Source organism: Astyanax mexicanus, chromosome 7 (assembly GCF_023375975.1).
Source record: "Astyanax mexicanus isolate ESR-SI-001 chromosome 7, AstMex3_surface, whole genome shotgun sequence".
NCBI classification, from domain to species: domain Eukaryota; kingdom Metazoa; phylum Chordata; class Actinopteri; order Characiformes; family Acestrorhamphidae; genus Astyanax; species Astyanax mexicanus.
The window spans coordinates 49,468,855-49,480,862 of record NC_064414.1 but is presented as its reverse complement, the minus strand read 5'-3'; the positions used below and the strand labels follow the sequence as shown (position 1 = coordinate 49,480,862).

The 12,008-nt window shown below is 40.7% G+C and overlaps 1 protein-coding gene across 3 annotated transcripts in view; it reads right to left on the bottom strand.

The window, feature by feature from the left end:
• The window catches only part of smad1 (SMAD family member 1), a 37,439-nt gene that overhangs the window by 11,271 nt on the left and 14,160 nt on the right, over window positions 1-12,008 (bottom strand). For all 3 annotated transcript variants that reach the window (XM_007230485.4, XM_007230484.4, XM_022684468.2), the window contains exon 2: window positions 4,140-4,759. In XM_007230485.4, the coding sequence (XP_007230547.2) occupies window positions 4,140-4,539 (400 nt within the window). In that variant the 5' untranslated portion in view covers window positions 4,540-4,759. The remainder of the gene's footprint in view (window positions 1-4,139; window positions 4,760-12,008) is intronic.

Here is a 12,008-nt window from a genome sequence, read left to right as displayed (position 1 = left end):
GTGATAGAGAGTAATAGGGAGTGTGCTGGAGTGAGGGAGAGTGTGATACACAGTAATAGGGAGTATGTTGGAGTGAGGGAGAGTGTGATAGTGATAGGTAGTGTGATATAGAGTAATAGGGAGTGTGCTGTAGTGAGGGAGAGTGTGATAGTGATAGGTAGTGTGATATAGAGTAATAGGGAGTGTGTTGGAGTGAGGGAGAGTGTGATAGTGATAGGGAGTGTGATATAGAGTAATAGGGAGTGTGCTGTAGTGAGGGAGAGTGTGATAGTGATAGGGATTGTGATATAGAGTAATAGGGAGTGTGTTGGAGTGAGGGAGAGTGTGATAGTGATAGGTAGTGTGATATAGAGTAATAGGGAGTGTGTTGGAGTGAGGGAGAGTGTGATAGTGATAGGTAGTGTGATATAGAGTAATAGGGAGTGTGTTGGAGTGAGGGAGAGTGTGATAGTGATAGGGAGTGTGATATAGAGTAATAGGGAGTGTGCTGTAGTGAGGGAGAGTGTGATAGTGATAGGGAGTGTGATATAGAGTAATAGGGAGTGTGCTGTAGTGAGGGAGAGTGTGATAGAGAGTGATAGGGAGTGTGTTAGAGTGAGGGAGAGTGTGTTAGGCAGGCCACCACTCCTTCCTGTCATTGTGTGTGAGAGGGTGACGGGACTTCCTGCTGCACTCTTCCTCTGAACGGCCACATGTTCGCCTGCTGCGGCCAACGGACACACACACACACACACACACACACACAGAACAAAGCCCTCATTCTCCCCCTGGCTGGAATTTCCTGCTCCTGCTCTTAGTGAGTGTGTGCGCTCACACACACACACACACACACACACTCACACACTGTGGACAGCTGTTTCTGTCTTGTCAGCTGACCCTCATCTTCTGCTTAGCCAACAGAAAGGGGGGCTTTTCATCTGAAGTCACTTTTTTCCCCAAAGAACAGCTAAGAAACAGGTTTCTGTTAGTCAGAAATACACACACACACACACACACACACACACAAATACAGCAGAAAAACAGTCCAGGACGATTCTTGCAACTAGCTTTTTCACTTTTCCACTGTTCCGTGATGAATAAGTGCAGAAAAAAGGAAGTTCATGGTGATCACTCTGGTGAGGAAGGGGAGCAGATGTAACTGATTGAGTGTGTTAGAGGGTGTGTTAAAGTAAAGCAGACTGTTTAAGATGCTGAAATGAGTGATATACACACTTAGTTAAGGTAACACATCCTTCATCTTCATCATCAGATGAGCCTAGCGAGGTCCTCATATTAATTGGATTATTTCTAGCTATCATCGATCACTTGATTAATCATAGCGAACCTCCTCACTCACACCTGAGAGGAGAACAGCTTTTAAGGTCTGTTTTATTCACTCGACTAGAAACAGCAGGTCTACTTAATTACTGCTGAGAAACATCTCCAATCACAACAGGTCAGTGCAGGAAGTGACAGATTGAGGGAATCAAAGCATATAACTCATATCACTCAACTGTGTTCTCTGGAATGATGGAGCTCTTTCCATGCAATACTTATGCGATGAGTTGGGAGTTATGTGGGTGGTGATGTTAGCCTAGCGTCTCCAGATGATACTAAGGGCGTTCTCACACTTGTAGTTCCTTTTTCTGGTCCGAATCAGTTGAAGAGTTCATTTACTTTCAGTGTTTTTTCCTTGGTTTGGTTTGTTTTCACACAGGTGCAAGCAAACATTAACTATGGAGAGGAATTAGTGCCAAATCGTAAAGCAAACACTAGCGTGGAAAATGTAAATGCAATCCTCAAAATGCATTTTCCTCACTAACATTACATTACATTACATTTGGCAGACGCTTTTGTCCAAAGCAACTTACAATAGTCAAGTACAAAAGTAATAGAAGTTAAAGGTAAAACATCTTTAGATAGGGCTTAAAGGAGGTTGAAGGTAAATAATGGGATAGAGGAGTGAAGGAGGGGAAGAAGGAAATGAGGTTAGTAGTAGTTAGTGTGTTAGAGGTGTTAGGAGAGTAAGTGCTCTTTGAAGAGCTCTGTCTTCAGGAGTTTATTAAAGATAGCAAGAGATTCTCCTGATCTGGTAGTGGAAGGTAGTTTGTTAGAGGTGTTAGGAGAGTAAGTGTTCTCTGAAGAGCTCTGTCTTCAGGAGTTTATTAAAGATAGTGAGAGATTCTCCTGATCTGGTAGTAGAAGGTAGTTAGTTAGAGGTGTTAGGAGAGTAAGTGCTCTTTGAAGAGCTCAGTCTTCAGGAGTTTCTTAAAGATAGCGAGAGATTCTCCTGATCTGGTAGTGGAAGGTAGTTTGTTCCACCATTGGGGAACTCTGTATGAGAACAGTCTGGATTGCTTTGTGTGAGTGTTTGGTAAAGCGAGGCGACGTTCATTAGAGGAGCGCAGCGGCCAGGAGGTAGCGTAAGCCTTCAGGAGTGAGTGCAGGTAGGAAGGAGCTGTCATCACCTTGTAGGCGATTGTAAGAGTTTTGAAATCTGGTAGCCAATGGAGCTCAATGAGCAGCGGGGTGACATGTGCCAGTTTTGGTTGGTTGAAGACCAGACGTGCTTCTGCATTTTGGATCATTTGGAGTGGTTTTACTACGCAGGCCGGGAGGCCAGTTAGCAGGGCATTGCAGTAGTCGAGGCGTGAGATGACGACCGCTTGTACCAGGAGTTGGGTGGCCTGTTGCGTCATAAACGGTCTAATTTTTCGGATGTTATAAAGCGCGAAGCGGCAGGATCGAGCAACTGAGGCCACATGGTGCGTTCTCACACCTGTAGATACTTTCTCTGGTTCAATTCAGTTTAAGAGTTAATTTACTTTCAGTGTACCTTGGTTTGGTTTGTTTTCACACAGGTGCAAGCAAACATAAACTATAGAGAGGAATCAGTGCCAAATTGAAAAGCAAACACTAGCATAGAAAAATGCAAATGCAATCCTTAAAATGCATTTTCCTCACTAACATGCAGAATACATGCCAAAATGAAATGCAAAATTCAAAACCACTATTACATTGCATTTCACTGCACTTGGTCTCTTTACTAAAAAAACAATACACAAAAAATGAAATTCTCAAAACCAAAAGCTGAATTTGTGTCTGAATGAATGAAATGTAATCACTGTTCAATCAGAACCCACTACTGAAACTGGGGTGGGGTTTAGAAACCAGTCAGAAGTGAGCACTCAGCTGTGATTTAAACCAGAGAAAATGTCTTTCGCGCAGGATAAAAAAGGGAAATAAATATTCGAATTCTATAAATTAAGTCGGGCACAATTAGACGACTACATGCTTTCCAAAGAGTAAATTTTCACACTGGCCTTTTTTCCGGACCCAGGTGCATTTTCTCCAGTAATTTGCTTTTGAACATTAGCAGCGATAACCTGTGAAATAAAATGCTATTGAGCTGGTTGCATTATAAGTGCAATTTTGACACAAATTCAGCATTTGGTTTTGAATATGTAGATTCTTGTGTATTGTTTTTCCATAAAGAGACCAAGTGCAGTGAAATGTGATGTAACAGTGGTTTTGCATTTCATTTTGGCATTTATTCTGCATGTTAGTGAGGAAAAGCAATGCATTTTATGGATTGCAACTTTTTTTGGATTGCATTTGCTGCTGCTCTTTCAAACACAGTGTTTTTAATGGGATTCTCTCTGTGCAGATACCTGAAATCGCGCTGCACATACGGTGCTCAGTGTGAAAACAGCTTAGCATGGCGCAGCATGAAGACAGCTGCTCTAGTATCTCGCTAATATATCAGGTAAAACTGCACATCAACAGCCATTTAGCTTTAAACAATGGTTCATTTGATCAATGTTTATACACCTGTTCAAACGGACCACACCAACGGTAAAAAATGAACCAGGGATCGTTTTAACTGGACCAATTAGTGCCGGCGTAAAAAAGCCCTAAATGGCCACCACTGCTTCAAAAAAGCAATATGACGTAAAATAAACTATTTATTGTTTGGTATGAGTTACTCTATCTTTCCACTTATTTTGCCATTTTCAGACGAATAACTTTGATTGCTAAATATTCGCGGCACCTCAAACCAATTTCGAACTGCAAAACATAATCTCTTTTTCGATTATTAATATTTTCTCATACTGAATCCCTGTAAATCAGGACATACAGTCTCCAACAGATCTGCTTACCTGGACTGTCCACTCTCTTGTAGTGGTAGGGGTTGATGCACACGTCCTTCTGCTTGGCTCCGAAGGGGAACTCGCAGCACTCCAGCGCTTTGAGCTCGTGGTGCGACTGGAGGTCCGGCCAGCGCCACACGCGACAGTAGATGACGTGTGGAAGGCCCTTGCGGTGGGACACCTGCAGGCGACCGTCCAGCGAGCGTGGGATGGTCACGCAGCTGCTGGGCTGCCCGGGGCAACTCAGCGCCCGCTCTAGCTCCTCCATCGCCCCTTTCTTCTTCTTCAGCTTCTTGACCAGAGCGTCCACGGCCTTCTCGGCCCACTTCTCCTCCTCATCGCCCTGCTTCCAGCCCAGCAGCCGCTTCACCGCCGGGCTGGTAAACGAGAACAGCGAGGTGACGTTCATCCCAGAGGTGGGAGAGGGATGTAGCTACACACAAACACACACAGTGAGACAACACACAGTCCTGAGCCCAAGGAAAAGCTGGACACAGTCTGTTGTTTTAGTGAATCTCTCTCCCTCGTCTTTCAGTCTCTCACAGTGTCTTGCTCGTCCAGTCGTTCAATCACAGCCAGTACAGGGGAGCAGGGCCAGAGACAGAGACAGAGCCGGATGTCCAGCCGACCTGAGGACAGAAAGAGACACTATTTAGGACACTTCTGCGCAAGATTTGCCCACAAGGAATACTCAACACAATGCCATGCAAACAGCAGGCCCAGCAAGCAGAGGAACGGCTGGCAGAACATCCTTGACCTCGCGAGCCCACAGGGTGACATCACTGCCCTCCCAGCTTCTGGGAATCACGTTCATCACAGCAACAATAACAGGGCTTTCCATTACATCCACAGAACATCGAGTTCTCCAAATGGCTTCCGGTTACTGTGAGCATTCGCATAGCAATCTCGGGTATCACTGGTGGGACATGTCCAGTGAGTAACTCTGACTGAACGGCTCAGAATAGTTACTTTAATCACTAGAAGATATAAAGATGTGTGGTACTGTGGTGTGGACATAAAAGTAGTACTGAAACACACTGTATTTGTGATACAATAATGATACATGATTGCAATTGTTTTTAAACACTGTGTTAAATCACTCACTGTCCTCTACTATATTACACACTCCTACCTACAGCTGAAACACCTTGTAGATAAATGTAGTAAAGTCGGAGACAGAAGCTCTGCTGAATCTGTTGCAGCACAGTTTATAGTGTTGGTCATCCTCTAGTCCTCCATTAGAGGAGTTCACAGGACACCGCCCACAGGACATTGTAGGCATTGTAGGTATTTTTGATTGGTAGAATAGTCTCGGTCCAGCAGAGACACTGAGGTGTTTAAAAACTCCAGCAGCACTGCTGTATCTGATCTACTTTCTGTACCATCACAACACACACTAACACATCATACACCACCACAATGCCTATCAGTGCTAATCACTGCAGTGCTGAGATTAAATGACCCACCACTTAAATAATAATAATAATAATAATAATAATAATAATAATAATAATAATAATAATAGCTGCTTGGTGGTGTTTTATTATCCTGTGGGGTCCTGAATATTGAAGAACAGGGTAAGAGGAGGAGAATAATAAAATATACAGAGAAACAGGTACAGAACTACAGTCTATAATTATAGAACTACAATGCTGTTTATCCTGCTGTTTATCCTGCTGTTTTTCCAACAGTTTGTCCTGCTGTTTAGTTTTTTTGTTTGTCCTGCTGTTTACTTCACGGTTTGTTCTGCTGTTTTTGGAGTCTGGGCTGTGGGAGGGGGAGGGATGGTAAACTGAAAGTAAAGCAGTGTGCATCTGAATCTGTCTTTATGTTCATTCCCGTAACCAGGACTCATCTGGTGAGTCACACAGCCTGTTGGGCAGAGTTATCTTTTACCATCACATTCCTCTCTCTCTCTCTCTCTCTCTCTCTCTCTCATACACTCTCCGATTTACTATCTCCCCGTCTTTCACACTCTTTTTGTTTTGTTTCACACTTATCCTACACTATCACATTTATACAATCTGAGTAAAAAAAAGTATAAAATCTAGATGTCAAGGTTTAAAAACAACATTTAATGAACCTCTGTCTGTAATAATCAAATCTGTTTTTTTTTTAATCGATAGTTTTGGCAAACAGAATACTACTAAATATAATTGTATTTTTCGGACTATAAGGTGCTCCGGATTACAAGTAGAGATGGGACCGATTCGATACAGTATCGGATATCGGGTGACTGCGGCCGATCCACCTACCGATCCATATTCCAGTCCGACAGTCAGCATTCCGGCATTGTGAATGTAATAAAGTAAGTAAAGTATCTCAAGTGAACTACAGCCATAATCCACATCAAATATCAAACCACAGATCCCACTCACTCTAACCAGCACTAAGAAATCAATCTGTTGTTAAAAACAGTGATCAATTTAGTTCATAAATACAGTTAGCGTCACCGGTTAGCCACTACACTACATGTCAAAATAAAAGTCTCCAGCACAACCAGTGCAAAAAATTTGTCTATAGCCCTGTATTTAATCCTAAACATATTTAATATTTAACTTTTTTAAATATTTAATTAAAATTTAAATATTTAATGTGTAAGAAAACTTTTGTGTGTTTGTATATAAAGTGTGTCAAATAAATGACTTTGGAACACATTTACATTAACAGCACTTGTACATACTCTTTAAAGGGCTGTGTTGTCTGTTTCAGCCTCATTATGTAACCTTAATCATAGTACTGATAATAAATGGCAGTTTTGCATCAGTTTTATATTAGAATCGGATCGGAGATGAAAAAAGGGGATCGTCCCATCGCTAATTACAAGGTGCATTAAGCGACACTTAGGATGCCTTCAATAAAGTGAGCAAGGGTATCGCCATGTTTCCTAATGCTTCTAACGGGGAAGCGGTGGGGGGGGATGCCAAAGTAAACAAAACTGTAATTCTTAAAAAATATATATATTTCTAAGTCTAATGATTTCTCTCCTGAAAACTGTTTAGTTAGGTGAGTAAAGAACTTCTGTTTATTTACAGTAAGCTTAGAATTTCAATATTTTGTCTAATGTTGAGTTTTTAGTGAAGTTTCTTCAGCACTAAGGCTGGGTGCAGCAGCATTAGCATTAGCCACTAACTGCAGCGCTAGCAGGACAAAAAAAAATGCCGCTTTATAGCGTTACACTGAGGAACCCTGAGTGTTCCTGTAAGCCAGGGCGCTATCAACTTGTGGTTCGTCCCATGTATCTTGTTATAACATGGTAAACACACAGACTACAGTCTAATATACTTGCCTGTGAACGTCGAAAGAGCTAGCGCTGTGGTTAGCGGCTAATGCTAATGCTGCACCCAGCCTTAGTGCTCTGGAAACTTCACTGAAAACTCACCCTTATAACGCTGTACTTCAGCAGAGTGGCTTTACTGCTCCTTAATACCTGACTGTTATAATTCATACATAAGGTGCACCGAATTATAAGGCACACTGTTGATTTTTTGGGAAAATTAAAGGATTTTAGATGTGCCTTGTAGTCTGAAAAATATGCTAAAATATGTTTTAATCAATCATAGCAATGAAAATACTATTAGTATTATTTGTAGTCCTCCCAAAGTCTCTCTCTTTCTCTCCCACTCTATTTATCTGTCTCTCTCTCTCCATCCTGAACAGTGTGTTCTGCTGCTGCTGAATGGCCGCTCTGGGATCTCAATGAATGGCCACTTTCATCCTGATCCAGGCTGCATTTCCTCTCAGATTGTGGAAGATGTCGGAGGGCAGACGCTCTTAAACGTGTTAAAGGCTTTTCTTTTTCTGCTGCTGTTTGATCAGATAGACCGTGTGCTCCATCAGCTGCCTCTGCTCCAGTCTGTTACGACCCTGTAAGCTATAAACCTGTGCAGAATGCTGTTCAACTATGGTAGGCCACATGGTATAACAGCAAAGCTTTGGTAAACTATCTAAAATATGCTTTCTTAACCATATAAAAAAAATCATCATTAGTGCTCAAAAAACATTTTAACACAGCAAACATATTTAGTCCAGTTTAACTGATGAAATGTGGTATATTTTAAATAAAAAACACAGTACTCATGTAAAGGTATGTAAAGGTATTTGAATAGATTTTAAGGATCTGTTACTTATCGTATCGGAGAATATAAAATGAAAACGTCAGGACATCTCTCTCAGAACAACTCAGGAAACAACAGATGATGCAGCAAGACAATGACCCTAAGCACACAAGTCGTTCTACCAGAGAACAGTTTAAGAAAAATAAAGTTAATCTTTTGGAGTGCGGCCAAGTCAAAGTCCTGACCTAATGGAAATGTGAAGCGAGCAGCTAATGTGTGGGGTTGCATAGGGTTGCATGATATTGGAAAAAATTTACAATGCAAATGTTTTTTTGTTTTTTTTTTCGACTATATACAGTATATCGCGATATTAAACAATGCATGGCCCATAATGTCACAAGCTCCGCCCCCACAAGCTGTCTCGCGTACGGACCGATTAAAAGCTGAGTCAGCGCCGAGCACTCAAAACCTGAGGAAAACAGCAAAACAACACTAATCAGCCCTTTAATCAAGCATTTAAATGGCCTTTTAAAAGGTAAATAACAGTGTTTTTCTGGGATTAAAAGTGTGAATTCAGCTGTAACTGGAAATATCTGCAGCGCAAACCTGTGCTGGACTGAGGTGCACAGCTTACGACACGTGCTTTTACAAGCACGTGCCCAACCATATGGATGGAGGACACTTACACAAACAAGAATCAAAACATTGTAAAATTCTTCCTTCCACCGTTGTTCTGCTTAAAACAGGTAAGGAGGCAAATCTCACTGAGCGTGTGACGATCTACCAGCATTGCGTAAGTCAGCTTACATCAGTGATCAGTTATTCCCACTATTCAAAGTGCTAAGAATAACATTATGCTGTGTGTGTGTGTGTGTGTGTGTGTGTGTGAGAGAGAGAGAGAGTTACTGCCCTTGGCTATTAAAGAGGTAAGTGAGGGAGTGTTAAGGCTATGAAATAGACAAAAAGGCCCAAAAACAAGGCCTTTACAGTCACATTGCCTAACATTACTGTTATCATTTTTTCTTCTCTCTATAACTTGTGATGGGGTGGTACTGCAAATATTATTAATAAAATTATTATATTATTGATATCTAAAAATATAATGACTGTTCATTTGACGATTTACTTTTATTACTAATATTATTTTAATTGTTTGTTCATTTTATTTTTTATTATAAAAGCAGCAGTCCTTAAGATTTTTATTTTTGTCAAACTGAGTGTAGTAGTAGTGGTTTTGAGTGGAGAAAAGACAAACAATCATAATAAATGGCATCAGAGTGTTTCTGTTACCATCTCTACAAAGCCAGATATATTCTTTCAAATAACAAGGTGGTCTGGTGGGTCCCTGAACCTTTTTCTGACTATAGCAGCTAGGGGTGGGCAATATTATATTGTATACAATATATCGCACAGAAATATCGTGATGTTAAAAATCCATATTGTGATAATAGAGATGTTCTGTCTTAAAAGTAGTCTATTATTTACTGCAAAGCTTTAGGTGTATTTATTGTATAATTGTTTTAGTTTGCAGTTTATATGCATACACAAAATATTCTGCAATATTTTGTGCTGCATTATATTATTTTATGCTATATTATTTATTTTGCCACATTATGATTATGCTGTTATACTATTATACTATATTCCTGAAATTAATTAATTATTTTTCTGTTTTTCTATATCGCCAAGTATATCGTCATCGCAAAAATACCCTGAAATATCGTGATATTATTTTAGAGCCATATCGCCCACCCCAATAGCAGCTTTTTCTGGTTACCTTAGCCACCATGGCAGTGCTAATGGTGCTGATACAAGAGCTACTGCGAACATGGGGATATCAGGACAGAAAACTTAGTCTTTATCTGTTCATACACACATCATTAAACCAAATAAACATAGAATTAGAACTAAGGAGAGCTGATAAGTTAAAAGAGAGCGGTACAGAGTCCTTAATAAAAACAACAGATTCATCCACTCTGAAAATAGACGGCACCACAATGCGCCACAAACGTTAGGTGTCAGAAACGGGCCAAGAAGTCTAAAAGCAGGGAGAGTGCGCTTTTCTATCGCAGAAAAACGGGCAAAAGAGCCTAAAAGCGGAGAGAGTGCGCATTTCTAGCGCAGAAAAACGGGCCAAAGAGTCTAAAATCTTAGTTTACACAACACTGTCAAAGATAAAGGTAGTGAGTGAGTCAAGTAAAATGGTGTGTAAATAAAAAAAATCAGGAAAAAAGTATTATTTAAAGTGGTATATTTCATTATTTTTATTACAGAGTGTGGCCCGTGACTTCAAATATATTTCTCCTTCTGGCCCCCAACAAAAAAAGTTTGGACACCCCTGCTTTAATGTATTAAATGTTTTAAAGTACTTTTTAGCATGGTCTATGTGATTACACATTCTCACTAAAAACCTACAGACTGTCAGTTTAAATGTTATATGTTTTTTAGCTTGAGAGCACCTTTCTTTTAAGACCAATTTATCTTGAATGAAGCTCTTCAATGAAAACAGGTGCTGTTTACACCCACCGCTGGCGTGCAGCACCGCGAGAGGAACGCTAAAAACTTCCTCCTATATTTAGCGGCTCGGCGCTGCCAGCTGCTAATTTAAAAGCCCGGGAACTGCTGCTGTTGTCAGGGAGGAGGGAAGCTCATCGCTGGCCCACTGCAACAAAGACTCATCCCAGCCGGATAACAAACGGTTAAATGTTCACACGGCTCTGGAGTTTAGTTTATCCAGAGTGAGAGATCAGATAGCCCATGTTCACTTCAGTGTACAGCACTCAGATACACTGCAGAACAGTGCAGATATACCACCATACAAGAAATCACACTGCTTAAAGACAGACACTGGTTTAGATTAGACTAATTATGTTTTAATTTTGAGTTTACTAAACCTGACTCTCAACTAGTGCAATGACAATTTACAATGTCCTATAAAAGAGAGCTGCACTAAGTCTCCTGCATTAAATGTGGGTGCGATTTCTGCTTAAAATGTCACTTTTTGTCTGTTGATTGTTGGCACGGACAATTCTAGCCAGATACTGCCGGTCACAATTATTAACACTCATGTGAAATACCATCTATAATATAACACTGTGAATTGGGAAATGTTTAATACACACACAACTTCAGAAATTAAATGTCCCATCAATCAAAAAACGGTCCCAAGCCATTACCTGAGGTAAACCAACGTGGTCAATTTCAATACTGCCTATTCTTGAATGAGTAAAGTTATATAGTGTCTTTCTAGACACCCAAGAAAGCTGTAAAATCACGTTTTACACAAAATTAATTACACAATCAATTACACAAACATCGGGCATAAGTGCCAGCCAATCAAGCACAGCATATTCTCTACTGGAAATGACTGTCCACCTAGAGGACGGCACCGAGCACCAAGGATTCAATCCATATGTGGGCATATACACAGCCATATAATTTAATAGAATCTTAGGAGAACATGGATGTTCCACCCAGGCAGGGACTTGAACCTAAACCATTGGAGGCGAACATGCTAACCACTAAGCCACCATGCTGTCGAATTTTTTAGATACACAGCCTGGCCAAAAAGTTGGTCTGCAGGTCTAGGTTCAGCAACAGTATGTGCTGAAAGAATGAGGTCAGCTGACTACCTGAATATACTATATATAGACCAGATTATTCCATCAATGGATAATTTTTTTCTTTCCTGATGAACACGGCCATATTCCAAGACTACAATGTCAGGATTCATGGGGCTGGAATTGTGAAAGAGTTCAGGGTTCAGGGAGCATGAGATCATCATTTTTACACATGGATTGAGAGAGTTCACCACAGAGTC